This window comes from Cottoperca gobio, chromosome 11 (genome assembly GCF_900634415.1).
Source record: "Cottoperca gobio chromosome 11, fCotGob3.1, whole genome shotgun sequence".
Lineage (NCBI taxonomy): Eukaryota > Metazoa > Chordata > Actinopteri > Perciformes > Bovichtidae > Cottoperca > Cottoperca gobio.
The window spans coordinates 5,252,848-5,278,008 of NC_041365.1; the positions used below are offsets into that span (position 1 = coordinate 5,252,848).

The 25,161-nt window shown below is 42.4% G+C and overlaps 1 protein-coding gene across 1 annotated transcript in view; it reads right to left on the reverse strand.

The window, feature by feature from the left end:
• Window positions 1–13: 13 nt before the first annotated feature.
• rapgef5a (Rap guanine nucleotide exchange factor (GEF) 5a) overlaps window positions 14–25,161 on the reverse strand; it is a 36,932-nt gene continuing 11,784 nt past the window's right edge. Inside the window, exons 6-26 of the mRNA XM_029443810.1 lie at window positions 21,279–21,360; window positions 21,134–21,182; window positions 20,886–20,959; window positions 18,170–18,352; window positions 13,013–13,158; window positions 11,978–12,078; window positions 9,145–9,223; window positions 8,885–9,029; window positions 6,747–6,838; window positions 6,582–6,612; window positions 6,183–6,261; window positions 5,698–5,847; window positions 5,266–5,363; window positions 4,235–4,357; window positions 3,565–3,743; window positions 3,352–3,442; window positions 3,199–3,249; window positions 2,973–3,060; window positions 2,811–2,875; window positions 1,532–1,586; window positions 14–1,147 (exon numbers count right to left, since the gene is read on the reverse strand). Coding sequence (XP_029299670.1) covers window positions 1,029–1,147; window positions 1,532–1,586; window positions 2,811–2,875; window positions 2,973–3,060; window positions 3,199–3,249; window positions 3,352–3,442; window positions 3,565–3,743; window positions 4,235–4,357; window positions 5,266–5,363; window positions 5,698–5,847; window positions 6,183–6,261; window positions 6,582–6,612; window positions 6,747–6,838; window positions 8,885–9,029; window positions 9,145–9,223; window positions 11,978–12,078; window positions 13,013–13,158; window positions 18,170–18,352; window positions 20,886–20,959; window positions 21,134–21,182; window positions 21,279–21,360 — 2,080 coding nt within the window. The 3' untranslated portion in view covers window positions 14–1,028. The remainder of the gene's footprint in view (window positions 1,148–1,531; window positions 1,587–2,810; window positions 2,876–2,972; window positions 3,061–3,198; window positions 3,250–3,351; window positions 3,443–3,564; window positions 3,744–4,234; window positions 4,358–5,265; window positions 5,364–5,697; window positions 5,848–6,182; window positions 6,262–6,581; window positions 6,613–6,746; window positions 6,839–8,884; window positions 9,030–9,144; window positions 9,224–11,977; window positions 12,079–13,012; window positions 13,159–18,169; window positions 18,353–20,885; window positions 20,960–21,133; window positions 21,183–21,278; window positions 21,361–25,161) is intronic.

The window sequence follows — 25,161 nt, forward strand, 5'->3', positions numbered from 1 at the left end:
TATATATTCACACAAAAACATCATAGAGAAGAGGGCATGATGAGTGTTTGGCTAAAAAGTCAACCAGGACTCTAAAATGGAAACAAGGAGAACCAAAAACTGTTCACTATTCACCAACAGCCTTTGAACTCTGGCACGTTCAGTAGAGCTCTGGTGTTTCCAACGTCACAGTCAGTCCATAAAAACCTCTCGCAGTGCTTTTCTTCACATGCCAGACACTGTTAACGTTGCACCTTTTGTCCCTCACTGAGGCCGCACGTCTTCTAGTCTAAAGCTGGAGCCTCAGTGAGAAAAGGTTAAAAAAAAAGGTGTACTGTAGGTATGTTAAAGTGTTGTACTGCTGCTTGCGTTACATAATATGCTACCACACAATAACCAAGAAAAGCTCCACATCATACACCTAAATAACTAAAGGCATGTATCCTGGGTATACATGCATCACGAGGCAGGTATGTGGTCTGCACATGAAATCATACGAGACCGTCGATGTGACAGATTGTGGCCATCGGGCTGTAAACACATGTGTTTGCAACGGATGTAGAGGCCATCAAGTCCTTGTTGACCTCCAGTGGGGGTGGACGAGGATTGAAAGACAAAAAATAAAAGAACATTCCACCTGCTAAACAGGCTCATAAATAACCAAAAGCTCATCACAAAAACATATTCAGTCCAATAGATACTGTACAAACTAATTACAGCCTCCTCTTGTCTGTCGCAGTTTGGCAATTATCCGTCTTCACAGAGCGTGAACGGACCTGAATTCTTTGACCATAAATCCTTTATGAAACACATTTTCAGTGTTATAAAGTCTTTAGAGAACAGGCAGAGAGCAGCTCTGTGTCTTCATGGGTTTCCTCAGAACACGTGGCACCTTATTGTTCACTTGGCACCACTGCTGGTCGTGTAATTGTGTTGCAGTGTATGTGTGAGCGTCTCCCGTGTGACACGTACTTGGTGCTAGCATTTCAGTGTCCAGTGTGTTGTGTGTGTGTGTGTGCGCGTGTCGATGAGAGGGTGCGTGCGCGTCTTTAAGCACGAGGCTCGAGCTTGTGTGAGAGCTCGAAAAGCGTCTGTTGATTGTCGATAATGTGCAGGTAGTGAACGCTCGCCCTCACCTCGGCACTGTCGACACCGATTACCTCGTTGCCTAAGAGACCAACACAAAACACGCACATTAGTCACACTGAAGAGTTCTTTCGGTCTGCTGAAAGAACACACACACACACACACACACACATTTGGTACAAACAAAGACTGTGTTATGGCCATATAAAGAGTAGAAGGCTGTCTGGAAATGGTTGCTTAGAAACTGCGAGAGGAAAAGCCGAGTGGTACAGGTGCAGTACGCTAACTCAGCTGCAGATGGCGCTACATTCCTCACAATGAAAAGGATACAAGCGTTGATGCTTCATCCAGAATTAACAGTTTTCTTTACAAGAGGGGAGACAATGAGCCTTGAGAGCCGGTCTTAGACTGTGGGAAGTCCGGATCATTGCACCCACAGAATTCTCTCAGAAGTGAGAAGACTCACCTGGCTGGTCGCTTTGGCAGTGGCGAATCATTCTCACCGTGTCTGCGATCATGTGCTGTTGGTTTAGAAGAAGACATGTTGCGTCAGTGCAATACCAAACGGGTAAGATCTAATATTTTAGGGCAGATATGTACTGCCTGAGAACACTAACTATCCCCATTAATAACATCGCAGCAGTTCTTCTTATTCAAAACGAGGCAAAGCTGCTACCCCAGCTGTCCCCTGCTAAACCGTGACCTTGTTCTTTAGTTATTGGCAGTATAACTGTAAACATGCAACCATTTCACTTCAAATGTTGGTGCATTGAGGTGAAAGTCAGCAGTTAAAAAGAAACATGGCACTCTTGCAAAACAGAGCTTGGTAAATAAAGGTTTCAATCAATCAATCAATCATTCAGCAGTCAACTCTGAATCCTCCATCTTTGGTCGCTGCCTCCTGCAGCAGTCTTCTACTCTCCAGCCTGACACATTCACCACTTTTACACTAATGTGAATTATGCTTTCTAATGACCAGCACTGATAAACTAGTATCAGTCAGTAATCCCAGAAGTGATATTAGTTAAAGTTGGCATGAATGCATTTAAAAACAATGCAACACAGTTAAATTCCCTCTGGTTGTCCATTAACACAAACACCACAGTGATACTTTGCCAGGTGACTGGCTACATAGCACACAGAACAGGCCTTCCCCGGCTTTTTAGATGCACGCAAACTAACTTCAGCCTGTGTCTGATCTGCAGTTTGGCTGTGAGTTCTTCCCACCTCACACATCAGCACCTGATTGTGACTAATTTGGCCATTTCTTTCTTTTTTTTACCCCAACTTGTTTTTTCTTTTTGGCAAAATGCTGCTCTGATTAATTACTGTGAAGCAAACGTTTGATGGAAACAGCTGTGGCTCAGTAGGTTGAGCTGGCTGCTCCTAATCGCTCGGTTGGCAGTTCGATCCCCGGCTCCTTTGGTCCATATGTCAAAGTGCCCTCGGGCAAGACGCTGAACCCCAAATAGCTCCTGCTGGTTAGAGCAGCATCTTGCATGTTAGCTCGATGCCATCCTTGTGAAGGATGGGTGAATTAGAGTCAAATTGTAAAAGAACGCTATATAAAATGACTGCATTTACCATTTATGCAATCAATCTCTTGTTGGTGCACCTCGTCTTGTTATGAACGTAGTTACTAGATGACAATTTAAACAATTGCCCCACTCATCTAATACGTGGCCTTTGCTGTGTGACATTTTGGGCCAAACACTGAATGACTTTACAAAACTGAGTCAACTCACCAGCTTCTCAAAGTTGACGAGGTTGTCGTGGAAGGTCTTATTTCCCTCATGGATGAATGTGATATCTAAGAGCAGAGGACAACTGTATTATTTTTGGTGTGCATGTGTGTGTGTGTGTGTGTGTGTGTGTGTGTGTGTGTGCGGAGAGGTTAGAGATGATACCTTTCAGGAGAAGAGGCATGAAAGGGATCTTGGGAGGCTTCATCTTTTTGAAGGCTTCCCTATAGGCTTTGTGGTTCAGAGATGGATCCTGAAGAAAGATTGGGGGTGGAGATGAAGAAAGAGATCGGGAAAAAGGAGAAGAGATTTAAAGATTTAATTATCAAGTCAAAAGACACATTTATTTGGCGCTCTGAATCCATCTCCATCTCTGTTGAGTTAGTCTCACCGTGATCAGCTCCAACTCTGAGAAAATCTTCTTGAACTTCCCTGGACATTTCTGAAAGGAAGGTGGTCTGGTCAGAATCCGATTTAAAATACAAAGCCATGTGTACACCGTGTATATATAAATAAATCTAAATGCAACAACACACAAGCTTACCTCCCAGGTTTGGTTGAGTCGGCTGACAGCTGCTGTGTTCAGTCCCATAATGATGGCAAATGCAGAGTTCAAATTTCTTTGGGCTTTACAACTACAAATACACAGAAAGGTAACATATATACAATCATAGTGCATAGGAATCTTGATGTTCCTGATACATTCATTTGTATTCATATATAATTTCTGATCGTGTGTATGTGTGCGCTTTCTTACTGAGCTGCGATCTTGATGAACTTTTTGAGCAGCTGTACTCTCTTGTTGAGCGATACACACATGAGCACCTCGGACATGACCCACTGCTGGACCTCGTTACAGCGCTGGAGCAGGACAGAGAGCGCCGCCGTGTGGCCGGTACCCGGAACACGGCTGAGGGTGTAGTACGCCAGCTCTTGCTGCAAGTGGAGGGAAGGAAAGTGTGAGTAAAAGACATCAAGCTTTTTAGAAAAATAACACAAAATATGTAGTCCAATGTTCAGACCCCAAGTGGACATGCTGCTCATTGTGTCCAGCAAATGCTCACATTGGAGAATAGGAAAACATTGTCTAGATTTCCTAAAGATACAGTAACATCAGTGTACGATGCAGCCTGTGTCTCTTCATCTGAGCTTTGCTTCAGCATTCAGCTCAGCTGCAAGAAGACTTTCTGTACTCATGATGCAGCACGTCTTGTAGAGCATTTGCATCTTTAATGCTTACCGGTATGTTCCAGCAATCTCTGCCATGAACATGAATTTACTATGAATGATGTGCACACACCACATGCATTTAGTTGATTGTGTGTGTGTGTGTGTGTGTGTGTGTGTGTGTGTGTGTGTGTGTGTGTGTGTGTGTGTGTGTGTGTGTGTGTGTGTGTGTGTGTGTGTGTGTGTGTGTGAGCGTATACCTCGTGGATGGATTTGAAGAGGCTCCAGTCCAGGTGTGTGAGAGCAGCTGCCACATCCCAGGTGTTAATACCCAAGAGTCGCACCGGCCTCCTGCTTAGCTCAGCACTGTCCGTTAAGGGAGGCTGCACGCAGAAAGGAAAGTTAAGTTAGTACATAGAAAGACAATGTATACACAAAAAATACAGTACATACTGTTCATACACACCAGGTGCTGTCCATCTACAGAAATAGACAGCACCTGTGTCTCCAAAAGTAGAATGGGAGCCAGAGCCTGCAGCTACGAAGCTGCTCTCCTGTGGAACCAGCTCCCAGTTTGTGTTGGGGAGGCAGACACCGTCTCCACATTCAAGAGAAGGCTTAAGACCTTCCTGTTTATAGTTTAGTGTTTTAGTTAGAGCCGGCTCAGGCTTGCCAAGCTACTAGTTATGCTGCTATAGGCTTAGACTGCCGGGGGACTTACACCGAGCTCCATTCTCTTCCTCTCCCTCTCCCTCGCTATCTCTCTCTCCATCTGTATGCACATCATGCCCTCTCAAACTGTATATACTCTATATGTATATGTCAAACATATAAATGTTTCTAACTCAGCATTCAGAGTTTCTGTGTCTCTCGTTTGCCAGGTTGCCAGTAGATGCATCGGTCTAATGTAGAGCATCTACTGGCTTGTTAATTACAGGCTGCTAAATATATCTATCCCAAAGAAACCACAATCGCTAAAACTGCAGTTTTTAAATGCCAAATATTGCAAAAAATGTACTTCAATTTAAAAGGATTCACAACTGAACAGAACTACACTTTGCCCTGATGCAGCACTTTCCAATCCTGCCATCATGGTTGGGCAACAACAAAAACAATTGTGGCTCACAACCAGTGCCAGTTTGGGATTTAAAGAAAATAATTGTCATGCCTGATTTAGAGGATAGGAACGATATCAAAGGTAGCAAATGCCCAAATACATCTTTAGCCTCAATAAATGCTTGTTTGAGGGTTACAGATGACAGAAGGAGAAAAAAGAGCAACGTTTACTTACCAGAATCTCAGTGAGATCCCTGCGACAGACCACAAGCTTTCCCTGTGGGGTCATAGACTCTGAGTACACACAGTCACTGGGCTGTAACATCCTCCGCTCTGCAGAGACAAAGGAAAAACAGAGAGATGATAATAACAATTTAGAACTATTTAAAAAGAAAACGTAATAATAATAATGGATAAATGGTTGAAATAAGAGTAAATAATTGTGAGTGAGATAGTTAGCGTCAACTAAAAGTAACAAATCAAAGTATTGGATAAATGGTTAATATAAATCGCTAATTGTAATGCATGCATTAGCTGCAGGTAATCGATAAATGTTTATATATTAAATAAAAGATCCAGTTTCTGCCAGTCCGAGGTACAAATGCAAACGTGACCAAAGCGACCTGAACATGGTGATACATTTCTTTGTGCGTTTGTGTGCGTGTACCTCCGGTGTGAGATGCCACAGCAAGCACCATGTCTTCTTCTGCTCTGTCCATCTTCTGACCCACAATCCTTAGCAGCTCATGGGCCTCCAGTGAGGGGTGTGTGTGGATACTCAGGTAGGAGTCAGCGCTCACGTGCACGCAGCAAATAACTGGAAGATGTGTAGAAAATGTTCATAGAGCAGTAAAATCAATGTAACATGGACTGTAAATGCTTTTATGCAACACGGTAAATGTCTAAAACTAAAATACTAAAATACTGTAAAATCATAATGAAGCAGATGGAGAAGAAACTCAAGCATTTACATTTGAGTTAATCTTTTTCAAGCACTCAATTAGAAAAGAACAACTAAACACGCTGTATTTAAGCAATTTGCATAAGCACATTGAAATTAAAACTCAGACTGTCATTACGCATAATTGTGTGCAATCATGGGCAGTGTATTGTGTACATGTGTGTGCGTGTACATGTGTGTGTGTTACTCACCCTCTCTGGTGTCAGTCGGTGGACTTCGGAGTTGCAAACTGTTTTCCTTCAAACTCAACTGCTGATACATTTGTTTACTCTGAAAAAGAGAGCAGAACAAACATGGAGATGTAAAACACTGTAATACTGATAGCGTCTTTATCAGCGACTCCACAGATTTAATTACTACAGTTGATGGATATATAAAGGAGATCTGGGTACAGGGTTGCATGTGGACCGCTGTGCATTCCTATGAAAGTTGCTCATTAGAAAATTTGATTTTAATGTATACCATGAAAGCATTTGAAAGCTATGGCTACATATTTTAAGTCATATCAGTAAAATGTAGCCGACAGTGTCAAGTAGCATGAGTTCAGTAAATATTCCCTCTCATCCACCATCTCTCTCTGCCCGGCTTACCTTTTGGTTTGAAGGGCAGTCATCGACAGTGCTACAAGAAAAGAAACAGGCACACGTTGAAGAGGTAGGCATGGAACAACAAAAATACACACATACACACACACACACACACACACACACACACACACTATACAGAGAACAATGTCCTTGTGCAAACACACTTACTGTCTGCGACGCAGAAGTTTCTGGAACTCCTTCAGATCTTTCTCCAGCGTAGGGAACTCATAGAGATCTTCTAAAACACACCTGTACAGAGTCTAACGGAGAGAGAGAGAGAGAAACCAAGATGAGATAAATGACATCACATAACATTTTAATGCCTTTGGATGTTCTCAGACACCCAGCAGGCTCCATCATTGCCTCCACATCAAACAGACGTTTGACTAGCTGCCTGTTTCAACACAACTGTAGGAGAGCACATGCATCTTAACATAGCAGATTATGGATAAAAAAAAGGCGCTTTGAGCATTGTAAATGAAATTCCTTTCATCTTAATTCTTAGTAGTGGGGGGGGGGGAATAAATCTCAAGGTCAGTTGGCACATTTCAAAATGTGTATGGATAACAGAAGAGAGCGGTTTTCTTGTTTTGTTTGTAATATTTAGGTGGAGGTATAAAGATTTCTTTATTCCTTTTTTTCATGCTGAATTAATTATTTCTGAGAAACCTCTGAGCACATCTCTGGTAAACACAAGATTTGTGTGTTTTTGCACGATTCTTTGTGGAGAAACTCAGTTTTACAGACCTGTCGATTATTTGACTGAATTGTATCGTTAGTCGACTAAGAATTTCTTTAGTAGAGGAAAGACCTAAGTTTCATATACTGTCAATAAATACTTCTTCCCATAAACGTTCTGTTTATTAGTAAACCAATGACAAGAAGGACAAAGAGGCCAAGATATGGTATGACACACATCTGAGGTCCATGAGGAGGATTTGAACAAAACATAACAACATGACATTAACATTACAGCCTGTGCAGCTCATTCTCTGAGCACCATCGAGTGTAAATGATGCTGCGCAGGTAGATTACATTAAAGAAACATCACAAAAGATGCACCTTGTACTTAAATGGGTGACTAGGCAGAGAATTAGTGAGAAGCATGAAAGCTCAGGAGGAACAGTAACAACTTGCAAGTATGTACGCAGACACACACACAGACACACACACAGACACACACGTCTCCAAACACCTGCTTATCGCTGTCATTGACCCACCGTAGCCTCCCATCCCAATTCCCCTCTCATTCCTCTGTTACTAGGCAACTATCACCTGGGTTACGCACTCTATATGAGATTATACCCATGCCAACCCTCGCACTTTGGTTTCCATGGCAACCCGGCAACGAAGCAGCCAGGTTACGGAGGGACAAGTGATCGGTGAGTGTGTGCGCTTGAGCGTGTGGATGAGTACATGTGTGATTGCGTGTTTTGTGTGTGTGTGTGTGTGTGTGTGTCGATTGTCACGGGGATTCAAATGCAATTCCATGTGAAAATATAGCAGGAACACAGTGGATGAAGCAGCATTTGTCATGAGAAACGCGATAACAAGAATCTTAGTGTCACAAGAATGTGACACTAAGAATCTGTGCGTGTGTGTTTCTGTATTCTCTACATACGATAAGAAGAATATTAACATTTTTGATAATTATTATCCTTCAGCAGGATTACGAAAAAAAAAACTACTGGCCCGATTTTCATGAAACTTGGTGGAAGGGGGCCAAGGAAGAACCCATAACATTAACGGGGTTACCATTGCGAGGTAGGGCGTTCGTCGTGCCGTATTCTTGTGGTGTTGGAAAAAAGAAAAAAGAAAAACCTAAACATCATCCTCATATGATACAACATGAAAGAGCCTTTGTTCTTTCTCTTTCTTATTAGTTTGCTTTGTCAGAAGGATGAGATAAAAACATCAACAAAGTTCCCCTGTGGGAGCAAGCTGAAACACAGTTCAGTTTAACAGGTCAAACAAAATATCTCTCTCACACACACACACACACACACACACACACACACACACACACACACACACACACACACACACACACACACACACACACACACACACACACACACACACACACACACACACACACAGTTCTCAGCTCTCTGTCTGTAGCCGCAAAATGCTTGATGTCCTGTCATGGAGAATTTATTAAAAGGACAACCCCATTTTAGAACAAGACCGAGAGGCAAATGAAGATGAATAAGGCTTCTTTTGTTCTTCAGTGTGTGAAATGTCACCAGAGGATCAAACTGATTAAACCATTGAAATTCAAGAGACAAAGGCGTGTAGTGTCGTACCTTCATGAAGCTCCTGACGTGCTCCTCTTCCTTCAGGAAGTCCTTGTAGAGCCTGCTCCAGTGGGAGACCAGCTGCAGTACCTTACGCTTCCTGAAGAGGGCGTCTTTGCCCTCCTCTTGACCCCTGCAGCGGGCGCTGCTGTAGGTGAGAGTGGTCAAGGAGACAACGAAGAACAGTGTGTGTGTGTGTGTGTGTGTGTGTGTGTGTGTGTGTGTGTGTGTGTGTGTGATTATGTAAGTGCATTTTCCAGTAAGGATATTGTCCCAGTAGAGCCTGACAGAGGTCATTTGTGGACATGAACACCAGGTAGGTCAAGAGGAAGTCATCCAGCAGCATTTCTGAAACACAGGAAACATATCATCAGTCACTTCCAAGGCCTTCACTACCAAAGTGATGCAAGTGAAGTTTTCAATTTATTCGTGGAATTAAGATGTTTGAAAGTGTCTTTTAGTTTCTCCCTTTGTCCCCGTCTTCTGATTCCTTCAGTCTATATTACGTACTAATGAATGTTATCAGCGCCATTACAAATAGACTTTAACCTCTCAACTTCATGAATGATCCTTCCCATGTACCCATGTAGTGAAAATAAATCATTTGACATCCATTCATAGGACAACGTTAGCTACTAGCTGGTGAACTTAGTGGATCATTTAGCAGCTAAGAGCCCGATATTTCCTTTGGGAGTTGGTGGTGAGCTAAAATGACCCGACTCATAATAAAAGTTAATGTTGCTCCGTGTATGTTGGATGTGTAAAAAAAAAACTCTTTGCTATTTGCCATATATAGTCCAGACTGAAATATTTAGTATCTTTGGAGGCTTTGGGATCTCCACTAGGGTTTTGGTTGCATAACGTTTGGGTCGAAGAGGTTAAAGGTCGCCTGATTATGATAATCAAATATTATCCAACCACACCCACACAGTCCTGATGAAGATATATATATTTATCTATTATAAGTTATTGTATATATACACACACAGAGTTTAAGTTTGAATAAATGACACCCAACAAAGCTCTTCGACCCAATGTTAGCTTTGGTTGTTGCTTATTTTGTTAAGAATATTTAATAGAGAAATGCTTCAGATTTTAAACCAAGGTTAAAGAAGATGCTAAGCAAACATTTCTTTATCTTGGGTTGTGTTCAAAACAACTTGGAGAGTAGAGAAAGCTAATGTGCAAGTGAGACAGCAACGGTGTGTGTGTGTGTGTGTGTGTGTGTGTGTGTGTGTGTGTGTGTGTGAGACTCAGCAAGTGTTCAATGGGTAAGAACCGAATATAAACAGCCCCCGTGGCAAATGGGTAATGAGCCATTGTTGGTGGTGTGATGTAGCTCAGATGTGTGTGTGTGTGTGTGTGTGTGTGTGTGTGTGCGTGTAGTCAAACTCTTTCCCTGGTAAAATTTGTGACCCAAATATGGCTCTGTCGGGCAGAGAGCAAAGAAATCAATTATAGAAGACTGAGCAAAGGCTGCAGCATTAATATTTGATCAACAGTCTCCTCTTTAGAAATGAAAATACAACTTTTCTCAAGAAATATTTGAAGACAGGTCTGACTGAGCTCATTACTTTTTCAAAACCTTGTTGACTTGCTTCTTGACCAGCTATCAGTCTTTTTTCTGCCTCCTATTTCTGTCTCTCACTCCCTCCATCCCAAAGCCTCCTTGTCCGCTTCCCTTCCCTACACCCCCTTTTTAATTTTCTCCTTCTCCGCAGTTACATTTCCTCCCATTACTACTCTCCTCCTACGCTCGCCCTCTCTCAGCTCTCTGTGATGATAAATATCCATTTTCATCTTCAACATATGCCCTCTGCGTTTGCCCGCTGGCAAGCGCAAAGTCAAACACATGCACTCATAGACATCACAGTACACAGACACTCACACATACACACACACACATACACACACAGCACCCTGATGAATAACTCATTCAGTTCTGACCTTGGGGACTTTATCTCTTGTGACACAGGAAGGAAAAAGAGAGAAAACGTGTGTGTGCTGAACTAATCGCAGTAATCTGCTGCTGTGTTTTTTGTTGTGCAAGTTTTTTTATGTGTACGTGGGGAGGGTTGGTTGGGGTAATCGCTCTCTCTCTCTCTCTCTCTCTGTGGAAGCGTGTTCGAGCCTGTTCAACATGCTGCACAGCTAAGCCCGCTAAAACGGCACGCTGATGCTCAGCACCACCCCAGAGGGCCAACACACACACACAGACACACACACAGACAAAGATAACCAAACATGCACATACACTCTTGAACTGCATCCCTGCTTCTGCTTAAATAAATTAAAAAAGTGTCTCCTCCACAAAGACCATCTCAGTTCTCTCTCTCTCTCTCTCCTACATGCATCTTCATCTCTCTCCCCCATCTCTCTCTCTCCCCCGTATCCCCCCCCCCCCCCTCTCCCCTCTCTTCGTTTGCTATTTCCTGCAATTCAGTAAGATGGTTCACTGTGGACTGCTGGGAACTGGTGGTGCTGAGGAGTTGATGTATAAAGAGGCCTTGTTTTAATCCAATGGACAAAAAGGTCAAGATACATTGACAAGATATTAGTTGTTTTTCTGTGGAGTAACGATTATCTTATTTTAACAGCATGGAAAGGACAAAAATCTAAACTAATTTACATCACAGTTACTTTAAAATAATCCCAAAACGGTTATTTGACAATTCAACTAGTCAATTGAAAGAAAATTCTTCTTTGTACTAACTACCTATGTACTCACTACGCTGCTGTAAAACAAATGCCGAAACATTTCCCGAGGTAAAACAATGTAGTAGCACTGTAAGTGCTCCACTGTAAACTAACCCAGAAGCTAAAGGTACACTCGATTGTGAAAATTAGATATGACAGTTGACAGCTCATTCAAATTGTTTGCAGCAGAAATGCTTACAGCACCCGGAGGGAATCGTTTCACAAGCTCATTAGAGCATTGAACCTCTTGAATGTTCCTCATATTAACACGTTTACAGGCTGAATGAATACACACACACACACACACACACACACACACACACACACACACACACAGTGTGTGTGTGTGTGTGTAAGGTAGCCCTTTTACAGATGTGTTTACAAAACATGTGTGTACAAACTTACCGCTTTCCCTGCTCTCTGGCGCCCCTCTTTGGTCGTCCAACCGCAGGTCGCTTAGCAGATGCTCCAAGATCTTGAGCGGCGTCCCCGACACCACCACATACCTGTAAGACGAAGAGTCGCAACAATCTTCCTCACTAGAGCACCAAGTACGACCACTTCCATTCCTCCATCGTGCCTCCCTCTCTTCCTCCTTATTCTCCTCCACATCGTCGTCATCGATGTAGCGAAAATGGGGAACATCAAATGTACAAATTTCTGAACCGCTACCATCTTCATCATGATCGCTATCCTCCTCCTCATCGTCCTCATCGTCCTCATCTATGTCCTCCTCTGCCTCGGCAAGCGTAGCTAGCTCGGTGGCCATCTTCATATCTAAACACTTCCGCAGGATCAGCCCTCATCTAAGCTTTGCATACCCAGGAAGGTTTCTCTCCTGTGGGGTAAACTGCCTTGCCGTCGGCCCCTATCAGTTAGGAGCTCCAGAGATTAAAACCCTCTCCCTGACAGCTCCTTCAGTAACACTCGGAGGCTAACTGATTGCTACTGAAGATACTGAGCACTGCATACACACAGACATACACACAATCACTTAACCTGCCTGTCACTGGCACTTCCTGCATTGTGCCTTAGGTCTTGGCACACACTGGCCTAAAAACATACAACACACGACAGTGCACTTCTACAGACAAACATATACATACACACAAATGATCCTAAACGCTGATTTGTAGAAGGAAGTAAAACAGTCTTGGTGTCATCTTTGTTTGCCTTTCAGCTGAAAACAAACCAGCCATTCTCTCCTTCCCGCTCTGTGCCAGAAGCTAAAGCATACATTATCTTAGACAAACACAGACACACATTCACACACAGTGTTGACAGCACTGCTGATATTTTGCATGTACGTGCAAGAGTGTGTGGTTGCAACTTGAGATCCGAAAGTAAAAAACTGAAAGCGAGAGGGAGGCGCACTATGATTATGTTATTGTTGCTATTGATGGTTTAGAGGGCTCTTATTTTGTAGGAGGAAGGACTGACCTCTTGTCACAATCCTCCTCTCTGGACCCGCCCCCTGACGATGTCGGTGAGGGCCGGTCCGATGGCGACGTCACTGATGATGTCACTCTCCGCAACACCAATACGTCCCGTCCTCTCTCCTTCAGGCAAACCCTCCCCACCGCCTCCTGAGAGGGAGAAAGGGAGAGAGAGACATGTTACAAAGTGAGGCAAGGACAAAACTGTTGGAGTGAAGACATTAGATGTAGACACAGCCTCGACAGGCCATACAATTAATGTGACGCGTCCGTCTACATTATTGTAATACTCGCTGTGTGTCCACTCTGTCTTTGACTTAGCAGCTTTATTGACCCAGTCAGCCCTCATCTGAGCTTTACATACCAGGGAAGAGAGTCCAGTCGAGACCGATCGACACATTAGCTGATATTAAACTATTTTAACTTATTACAAGATGTATTTTATTCACCAGAGAGCATTGATGAGCTTAGTTTTCATCTGTAAATGTCTCGCTCAATATACATGCTGTCTTGGTCACAAATTTCACAAAGTTTAAGGGATCATAATGTGCCAAATGTTTTTTGTCAAATGGGTTTGTTAAAAACAAACATCAGCTGTATTGAATAAATATTGATATTGTCATGGGCCTCAAAAATCCAGTATCAATCCCAATCAGACTCTTTCACTTCAGATTAAAATGTTTCTTGTACACATACGCAAATGCAGCGCGCGCACTCGCTCACCAGTCCACACATGCAGACACAGATTGTGTTGGCACCATCACAGGGAAGTATTGCATTTCCTGCCTTCAGCAGAAATGCTATTGTGTTATAAATAACAATGGGAACAACTAGGAATGTAGGCTGACACTTGAAATGCTCTCCCGCTCCAAAAATGAACAGCACTTTGATCTGTGACTTTAGCGCGCACACGCACACACACACACACACACGCACACCTGCAGTGACAGTGGAACAGAGCTCCAGATGGACAAAGGAGCACAATAAGAAACAGCCTGAGGAGAGGAAAGAAAAATGAGAGGAGAGAGGGAGATCAAAGGCAGAGGAGAGGAGCAGGAGGCGAGATAAAGAAGCGACGTCTTTCCTCCAGCTGCTCGCTGCAGTCTCTGTCGCAGCCAGAGGGATCGTGCAGCAATCACAACTGACACAGAGAGCTTTCTATGCAGAGCCGTCTTTCTTCTGCACCGGGTCTTCCTTTAATACACAATCAGACACTTTACGTAGGACTTCACGCATTTGTGTTGAGTCGCATATCAACGCCACAATTACGTCGCAGTGATGATAGCTTATTGAGAAAGAAATCAACTGAAGCTGGGAACACACACACACACACGAAGTTGTCTGATCCTGACAGACAGCAGGTCTGACAAAACCATTTGCCTAAAGTGCTCTTTGTGCATGTGTGTGTGTGTGTGTGTGTGTGTGTGTGTGTGTCTATACATGCCCTGATTACTCATATAATACAGATGTTCAATGTGTTGAGGACACTGAATCATCATCTCCCTCAGGTGTGCTGTGAGTGTCCATGTTAACACTACAGCTGAATGATAAAGATGATAAAATACTTGCAACAGAGAACATTTTTATTTTAACACCTTATAAGGATTCATTGTATAGGCGTTCGGGTAGTTCAGGTTAAAAAGAACTCGCCCACTACTGCAGAGTCTGTGGTTTGATTCCCGGTAGGTGGTTGAGCACTCAGGGAGGGAAAGAAACTAAAAGACTGGAGGTGTTCGACACAGCATAACGTCTCAGGAATCTATTTAGAGCACCTTCAACTTTGGTAAGATAACTGGTGCTTCTTTTAAGATGCATATTGCAGTGACTTAAACTGCAATTTAAATGTATTTAATTGCTCAGTCCTCCTATCCACCCATCATTAACTGAGGACAAACCACGCTGTTATCAACCCACCTGTAGACAATGTGTGCATACACAGTATCATTGCCATTTCACAATGATATACATAACATGTTGAGATTAAATGTCCTCAAGGATTAGCAACACAGAGATGCATGCAGCTGATAAATAAGGCAGTGACAGCTGATGTGCAGACATCTGACACTGCATGCCATTAATTACAATTTGGACTGGCACCCGCACCGCACCCAGCGGCCCAGATGTGAAGCCAAGATAACAAGAGTGTTGTGGTCTAAAGGGGCATGCCATTAGCCCACATTATCCAGGGTTCAAATATGACCCAAGAGGCTTTATCACAAGTCTCCCCCTATATCACTTCTGACCTTTCCTGTCTCTCACTCTACACCATCAACTATCTGAGAAAGGAAAAGCGCTCCAAATATACTGTGAACTAAGAAAAAGAGAGATTATGTAACTAATTACAGTAGAAATACTATGAAAAAAGGAGAAGAAAATGTTGCTGTGGTGTTCCTGACACAGTAGCAAACTGTTGATCTTTCCGATAACACACTCTTTACACAGACGCCAAGAAAAACAACTCCGTGCCAAGAATGGAGTTAAAAGACCCTCGAGATCAAAAGAAAAGTAAAACTTGCAAATGTAACTAATAGTGCATACACAGGCACACACACACACCCACAAATACATGTAAAGAGTTGTGATCAAAGCTCACAAGAACAACATTCATTTCGCCTGAGAAAGAATGCAAGCAATGAAAAAGAAAATATACAAAGAACGCTGCGGAGAGGAGGGGTTAGAAAGTTACGCAACACACAAAGAGAGACAGAGAACAAGAAAAGAAAAGCAAGAAGCAAGAGACCGGGACGGAAAAGTGAGAGACGCGGAGGAGTGTGAGGAAAAGTGAGAAATACAAGAGGCAGTGTGAAAGACACAGAAAGAAGGTGCTTATGCCCAAAAGGACCAGCATCCATCAAGTGTAAAGTCAATTCATTCTCTTTGAGAAAAAGAAGAAAAGAAGATTGTCAATACCAATATTTGAAATAGGAAATGATGTAATTACTCCTGTAATGGTTAAAACAAACAAACAAACAAACAGGAAGTCCTCCTCAATATAGAGCTGCACCGATTAGATGACTGATTGATTTGTCCATCTATTTTGATAATTGATAAAAATCATTAATTTTTCATGCAAAAATAGCAGAAAATGCCGTTTTCAGCCTCTAAAATATGGAGATTTCCTGCTTCTCTCTGTTTTATATCATATTAAACAGAATATCTTTTGATTTTGGACTGAGTAAACAAGACATTTAAAGACATCAGCTCGGACAAAACTAAATAAAATCGGCAGATTAAATCAATAAGGAAAATAATCCTTAATGACATCTACTTCCAAACTGCTGTATGACAAAACTGGAACAGTAATGGCAACTATATACAAACCTCCATAACTGCTTCTGTGTAGTCAGTTCTGGGGGCTGTCACATGCTCTCAGCTAACAGGTGTGTCTGTCCCTTTCCTTCCCATCCCTTCCTTCAATTCAACCATCTGTACGTGCACCTCGTCTCCACCCTTCCCTCCTCACGGTCTCCTCTCTACACTTCTGAAAATACTTTGTCTGTTTCCTCTCCTGTGCTCAAGCCAAGTCTCTCTCTGTTTCGGCCTTTGAATGGTCAGACTTTATGCTCTAGAGGTTTGAAATTTTGGGAGAGAAAATAGAGACGGAGGACATGCACTTACTGTGTCCCTCATGGGGTCATAAACCTAGTACACCACGCACACATGCACGCGCACACATGCACGCACGCACGCTCGCACGTGGTTACAAAGCAGTGACGCGCAGTAATGACCACGCAACATCTGGTGATGTTATTCCATACTTTTTATTTTATTGATATTTGCAAACATACTATAATCCAGCCATTTGTTGTCTCATCTTTTTAAGAGAATATTTGGACCCTGACAGTCACAGTCACACAGTAGCACTGCTTTAATACAATATAATATGATTCTACTTTTGTATAGAAGGAATGAAAGTAAAATATGCTCTGTTGAAAATCCCCAAGGCTGGGCTTAGGTCAAACCCACCGAGCTGATGAGATATGTATTAGATTTCACAAACACGCATCGGGATGTAGGGTGAAATAAGACTGCATTTCACTTTGTTTCCTGCCCCCAGGTGCACTGTAGAGCGGGATTATACAGTACAACGCTTCTCTAACAACCCACTCATTATGTGCACACACACTGACTCAGCCTGCCACAGCACCAGCAGTGCATGAACACACACACACACACACGCGCTCGCCTAAGCTCCCACACATGATTATAAGCTCTAGCCAGAAAACTCACACGCACAAGTGAACATAGACACACACACAGTACTTTACAGACTGTAAAAGGCTATGAGATCACATAGCACCAAGCGATTATTTACACCCACATTAGATGAGCTAGAGAGCCGGTGGTTATTTAATCTAAAGTGATATGAATGAAGCGAAGCTCTGTGTGTGCGTGCAATGATAACTTTAGTTTGCGTGTGTGTGGGTGTATGTCAGTGCACAGATGTGTCCTCATGTTGTAAACTAATACAAATAAGTGTAATGGAATAAACTATAGCTACGTTTAACTCAGATCAGTTTAAAAAATAAATCAAGAACAGCAATTATTAAGAGAAATCAGTTTAGGCTACATATGATACTCTGTGTGTGAAGGTGGATTATATTTGTGGTGGTAATTTAGGTAATGTTTAACTGTCCAGCCTACGTATTTTACGATATCTGTTATTTTGATTTAATCGTGTACTTTTGGGGTGACATTATGAAGGTGAGAGATCAACCTACTTGTGTATTGGGATCCTAAAGTAAAGTAAAGTAAAGTAAAGTAAAGTAAGTAAAGTAAGTAAAGTAAAGTAAAGTAAAGTAAAGTAAAGGTGTGTACATGTGTGTACATGTGTGTACATGTGTCCTTTAGATTGACAGCAACACAAATCAGGACGGTCTTCCTGATGAGGATTTACTTGCATAATCCCTGACCCTGAATCCATGAGTCACTCAGACCTGAAGTGTGTTCGTCCAAAAGTGACGACAATAATGGCGACATTTACCACATGATGACGTCCATTACTCTCTACTCATACTAACCATATAGCCACAACTCGCTCTGTAGATTACATGGTGAGAGACCTACGACTTCACAGAACAACATCAGTCCTTTGGAGATATACTATATAATATTAATGACGCTTCACAATCTAAGAGCCATTATAACGCTCTCCACTCACCGCCTGGTTCCTGTCGGGCAGCCGGTAGTTGTGGTTCTGCAGCAGCCGGCAGCCGTCCTTGGCCAGCCGCTGAACGGCCTCCAGCCCCAGCCGGCTGGTCAGCTCCTCGCGGCCGCACACGTTCCCCATTCCTTCGCCGCCGCCGCTGCCACCGCCATCCCGCAGCGCACACACCCCGCCCAGCTGCAACACAGGTGGCATGAACACATATCTCAACCCGCAGTCCCAAGACATGCTTGAGACAGTCAAAAAAATGTTTGTAGGATGGAGGTCAAGAAGGTTCAGCGTTTTTGTCCAAGGGAGACAGAAAGCAATTTGAGAATAATCCAGAAACATGCAAATGTTCAGTTGTCCCTTAATGTCCATGAGAGGAGAATGAGATGAAATGGTAATCCAGGAGCCTTCTTGTTCGCCCTCTAATTCTTCCTCGTCTCTTTTTCTTTTTTATCTATTACAGTCAGTAATTCCCTTTATCTGTTGCACTTCTCTCTTTGTCTCAGTCTCACTGCTCTGTGTCAGAGGATCTGGTGGAGAAAGAGTGAGTGTGTGTGATTAGTAGCACAAGTGGGCGGGAGTGTGCGTCTGTGTGGGAAGAGTGTGTGCTGGGGTGTGTGTGTGTGTGTGTGTGTGTGTGTGTGTGTCTGTGTGTGTCTGTGTGTGTGTGTGTGTGTGGTGTCTGTCTCCTCTCTATAGTTTGGATTTAATAGTGTCAACGATCCTGGCAGTTCAACTGAAGTGTGTAAATGTGAATACTTAACAGTGTGTCTTAAAAAGGGAAAGAGACACAAGAGAAAAAATGCAGATAAAGAAACAGAAATAGATTTCTTTAAAACAGCTGGATTAACTAATGGATTTGTCCTCAGAAAACATTACTGTGAGTGTGAGTGTGTGTGTGTGTGTGTGTGTGTGTGTGCTCCCTAAGGTGCTGCTAGAATGATGGTTATCACCAGATGCTGCCAGCCTGGTCTGTTTATTTTCCTTAGTAAAAGGGAAAGAGAGGGGTATTTCATTTGGCTCAGAGTTAGTTAACCCTATCTGTGAGCTCAACTATCCCACGGTGCCATGCTCTAGCAGAGGCTAACACACACACACACACACACACACACACACACACACACGATCGCCTACTCCCACGCTTCATTTTGTTTACTAGGAAAACTCCCCCCGGTGACAACCCTTATCTGCTAGAATAGCCACGTACACACATACAGACATTATAATCAGAGCAACAGGCCCCTGTCCCTTACAGCTTCCTGTTAACCTGTTGTCAACTTCCTGCCCTACACACAGAACACACCAAGATAAACCGGTCTCTGTCTGTGTGTGGCTGTCTCCGTCTATCTCCTTTCCTCTCCTTCATTTTTCTTTGGAAGCTGCAACTTCCAGTAGGCTGAGGGATTACTGAAAGTAAAGTAGTAGCAGTAGTGTGTGGTTTATTGTCCTCCTTCTCATTAAGTCAAAAGAAACGAAACAAGTACTCATGTTATTACTACAATCTGCAGTTATTCCCAAACCCCTCAGAAGGATGAACGTTACGGTCCATCGTGTCCACTAGGGCTGAAAGGTTAAGGAACAAATATCTAATTGAGATTATTTTTATTGCATTATGATACGATTCTGGAGGGAATAATCATTTTCGCTTTACTATACTGATTTTTTATTGAAACATATATTAAAGATATATATAAATAAGAGAGAGCGAGAGACTCAAATACTGTTTGTTTTACAGAAAAAAAAATGCATGTAAGCGCCGCTCTACAGATATTGAGTGTCTTGAATGTCATCGACAAATATCTTTTCTTGTAAAACATCATGTGTAATCGGTAACACCGGTGTTGTCACGTCTTCATTTAATCGGTAGGAAGGTTTCCTCACCGTGGCATATCTACCACTGATACAGTACTGTATATGTAATTGTGTTTTATCTGTAATCTGATGATGAAGAATTGATGAAGAAAAAGAGGTTTACAGTGTAAAGAGATGGCAAAAGAAAGCAAACATGCCTGCACTCTGTTCTGACCCCATTTTCTAGGTTCAGCCACACGACACACACATGCACACACACAACTCTTTAAAACGAGAGCAGGGAAGTCAAAACAAGATGATCTTTTATTATGGATGTCCCAAGCCGATCTGTGTTGGAGATGATCTAGTTATATTTGAAGTTGCCAGTATTGGTCATATTGGGCGCCTGGTCAATTTCAAGTCTTTTGTTTCAATCGGGTTACAATTGCTGTCAAAAAGCTTGACTGTGCCCTACAAAAAACACTAAAACCTCTCCCAAATGCACAGTACTGCAACAAGCAAATTAACTGTGGAGCAGCACGAACAAATAAATAGCATCCCGCTTTACCAAATAATGATATTCACAATGACGGCATGCGTTTGGGCTGAAACAATAGCCGCTTTATAGGTGTGCCAAAGCGGTCATCTTCCTGGTTTAACAATTCAAAACATGATATTATATCAAACTATAAACCTATAATACCATTGCAGAGATATCATGAATGTTTCTCTGCTAAATTGGATTTGTTTTACTAACTCCGTTGAAGGCCCACTTTAAAACTATTGTGCACAATCCAGATTACCCAGAAAATATTGGATTGGATTGAAAATTAATTGAAGGATTAGGGACATTATAAAAAGAACATGATATTTACTGTGTGTGTGTGTGTGTGTGTGTGTGTGTGTGTGTGTGTGTGTGTATGTGTTTTACCGGGCTGCTCTCCTCGCTGGGTGTGCGAGGCTCCTGTTGGCTCGTCTCTGTCGTCTCAGAGTCCTGCTCTGACACTGCAACCGACCACAAGCAGAATCAAGTTATTTATAAAAGATCTTCACACTCATTATGTAACAATGTCTTGCAGACAGAAATGAGAGCGCACACACTATGACTTATGTCTTTGTGATGTATCTTCCATCTATTTATCCATCTTTCTCTCTCTCAAGCTAAATGTGTATACGTACAAGCCTTGCGAGTCTTTCGGGCGAGAGCAGCGGCCAACTCATTTTGTACCTGTTGGAGAAAAGGTGTCAAAACAAGACAAAAAAAAACACACGGTAATGAAGCAGCAATGATACCGTATCTACCGATCTTCAGAAACACACTGACCGTAGAAGTGAGCCTCTCAAGAGCTTTCATCTGGAGAATCTCACTGCACATGTCCCTGTTGCCTTCAGAGTCCTCCTCTGACCTTGGATAGACACAAACACACAAACACACACACACACACACACACACACAGCTTTACTTCCAACTGACATGTGCATTATTCTGATCAAACACTCTCCAGAGAAATAAGTTTCCTGAAGGGCATTGATATATGCTGCCCCCTGGTAAACCTAGAGAAGAACTACAGCCTACAAACACTACCTACCTACCTACCTACCTACCTACACTACTACACTCTACCTCTCAGCTGGAAGTTCTTACCTGTGAACCTTAACACAATAAACAGATGAGTATATTTTCTGTGTTCTATTCGGCAGACTGGTATCTGCCCGTTTTATTTTCCCTCCCATCTGTCTTTCCATTTCTTCACTGCTTGCATGTCTCTATATGGTGCATCTCTCTCTGCACCCCCCATCTCTCATCTCATGTGGTTTCATTTAAAATAGCTTTCAGACACACCCTTCTATTGATGTTGGAGAGGCTGTGTGTGTGCGGAGGTTGTGTGTACATGCATATAGATGTGTAACTTGTGTGGAGGATTTCTTTTCAAGCCTCAGTGCATCCATGAATACATTTGTGTAGGACATCGTGTGTGTGTGTGTGTGTGTGTGTGTGTGTGTGTGTGTGTGTGCTGTATAAACAGGTGGTTGTTTTGGGGTAAACTCTGTGTTATTCCCACAGCAATAATATGAGGTTGTAGAGTTTGTCTTCAACGGTGGCAAACTGCACCCGAGGGCCCCTCATCTAATATGTTCTCTTACAAAACCACTGTTTGGATTGGTCTCCCACACACTGCCTCACCCCCGCACTACACACACACACACACACACACACACACACACACAGCGATTTGCATACAATTTGAATTTTATCAACAGATCCCAGTGGCACTAGAAATAGTTGTGAAGGAAAGAAGATGAAGCACTGTGAGACTGTGTGTGTACACTGTAATCTGATAAGGGAATGATGGAGGCAGAAGCGGGGGGGATGGGGATGTAGCCCACGGCCCGACACTTCAGCTATCGGCTCTGACACAGACAGAGCGAGACGTAGGCAGGTAGACCAACAGATGCCTTTAAGGATTGTGGAAATACCATATTTCTACTGTCACAATAAAAGCTTGTTGTGCTTTTCCTTTGAGGATCTATGGTGACAATGACTCCACTGTCCTTTATTAAAATAGGATTACTGATGCTCAATCTTCTCACAGAGCTGGATGAACAAAAGGCAAATTATCAAGTTGTCAAAGCAGTTTAATGCCGGGGATTTTTCTTTTGTGTTAGTGGATCATGAGATGTATTCTGAGTCATCCCGCTAAATCTATTCTCATCATGGAAGGTCATTAGGGTTTTTTTTTTTAGCAGTTGTTCATTTGGCAATTTGGTGACGCACCATGAGCCTGAATGTATCCGAGCTGTGAGACAGGCACAGTGGGAGGTGTGTCACCGAACATTAAGCAGCGCACAACAGTATTGATAGAGGATTAACATGTACGCTGCTTGCAATGGCTCCCTTTTTCATTCAAAGTCAAAGTTGTATTCCTGTTCTGTGACAAGACACACATTTAAAGCTTACCAATTATTTTTGTGTCAACCTATTTTTGATATAGATTGCTTAAGCCAGAAGAATGTAACTACATACGTCAATCTGCTGCCCATCTAACAGAGAAATAAAAGCTTGTGCCACAGATGCAGATGGTGGTACTTGTGAAGGAGGAGGATTTAAATCTCTGTCAAAACCATCTTGGTTGCCTCCTCTGTAGTCAAAACGTTCCTTCGTCATTCTGCAGAGTCTGTTTGGCATTTTGCCCTTTTTGGAGCAGAGCACCATGCAAAGCAAGCAAGTGTGTTTCCTCCTCCCAAGCTAAGGTGCCATATTTTAGCTGCAGGCAATTCTGCACTTATATAATGTGCTGTATGTTATATACAATGTGGTGGTGTTAATGTGAGAACATTATCTGAACGTATAGCCTTAAAATGTTCGCACGGCTATCGTATTGTATTACATTATACTACGCAGGTGTTCATATCACCGTGAACCCTCCTTTGTGTATATATGGAAGTTATATTTAACGAATATACTGTGCCGTAAAGGACTGAATCAGTGCTGGATATGGTGATGTTCATTAACTTCTCCATCAGTTCACGCTCTGACGATGTAAACTTGACATGGACTAAACATTAAATGAACAAATGTGGTGACTTTTGCTGCAGGGTTAGTGTGCAGGACATCTTTTCATAATTAAACTTTAATGCCCTCTCCTTACACAGCTCTTCTAAAAAGCACTATATATGCAAGTTTCGCCCTTAACTGTAATGTGAGCCACAGAGGAAGACAGAGACGAGACAGAGACGAGACTTTCTTCCCAATAAAGCTCATTAAATTCAAACAGAATTGAATTCAGATGGAGACAGAGAGAGAGGAGACAGGGTTTTTTTTGTAAAATATTTACAGTAAATTAGACTCTCGCGTCAAAATAACAGTATCTTTTTAAGATTTAGAAGAAGACTTGAAACTATGACATTCTTGTCGTTTCATTCCAAAAAAGAGAATGTATAACTAGTGAGCATTGCCGTGTACAATGAACAATAAACCAATCAACTTTAATGACTACATTGTGCCTGGTAGCAATTTGGTCCGACACACACACAGAAACATCTTCTACACATGATGCAGAGGAGATAACCCATTTAATTAGTATCATATTGTTTAGTAGGCTTCACTAAAGAAGGAATCGCTAGCAGGAGGCCAAACAGTCAGCTGATGTTGCCTTATGAAGCATCAAGTTATCAATTTAATTTGCCTCATTAGAATAAACTACAGCGAGAGAGAGCGAGACATAATTCATGAGGAGCGCTAGCATCAGTTACACGCGGCTGCATTGAAAACGTTCTGCAGCACTCTAAAAGTGCATTTCTCTAATTGTGTTAACAACAACACAGGTGGAGAAAATGCATGCTTTCTTGAATTTAGATAAGCTTACAATAACAAACCTGTTCCAATCTGATATTTGTGTTTTTTGAAGATAAGAAGCACTCTGACTGGAAAAGATAACCCATATCCGACATGTTTTATTATTGATTAAAAGTATTTAATTTACACTTTTTTCATTATTAACTCAGCGACCCAAGGAGATGGAAAAGCCATAAGCATTGCTGAACAGACACACGTTTGTTTGCTTTGGCAGGATCAGACGCTGCACACTGCCAAGATTTTATTTAAAATGACTGCCTGTTATTAGCCTTCTGGTAATTCTAACTTCCTTTTACAATGTCAACAACAAGAATCACCATTAACCAATGGATTAGTGCAGTAACCAATGTGTCGTCAAGTCTCTGGGAAGCAGCCAGTGGAGTTACCTCAGGTGTTTCCCCCCCCCCGACAGCTACAACTATTCTCCTTTTCACCAACAAGAGAGTGAGAGACGAAGAGGGAGGGAGGGAGGGTGTGAGATGAGAGTGGTCTGCAGAGGAATGTTGCGCCACTCAAAGAGAAACACAGACAGCAGCGGGGTCAAAGTGACAGACAGAGTGAGCTGTTGAATGCATAATCTCATCAGTGTCTAATCTGCGAAAAATGAAACGACTGCACTTTTCCAGATGTGGTTTTAAGCAAACACCTACTAAATATTTTTTACATCCCTATCATATGAAAAACCCTACATGATACATATATGCAGACCTGTTTTTCAGCTTTCTGCAGTCACACCAGACTTCAGGTAAAACCAGTCAATTGTAATCGGTTGTAAATTAGATGAACAGGGTTGCCACCTAAAATGTTAATAACCACCTAAATCCACCTAATCCTCAGCGCCCTGTCCAGC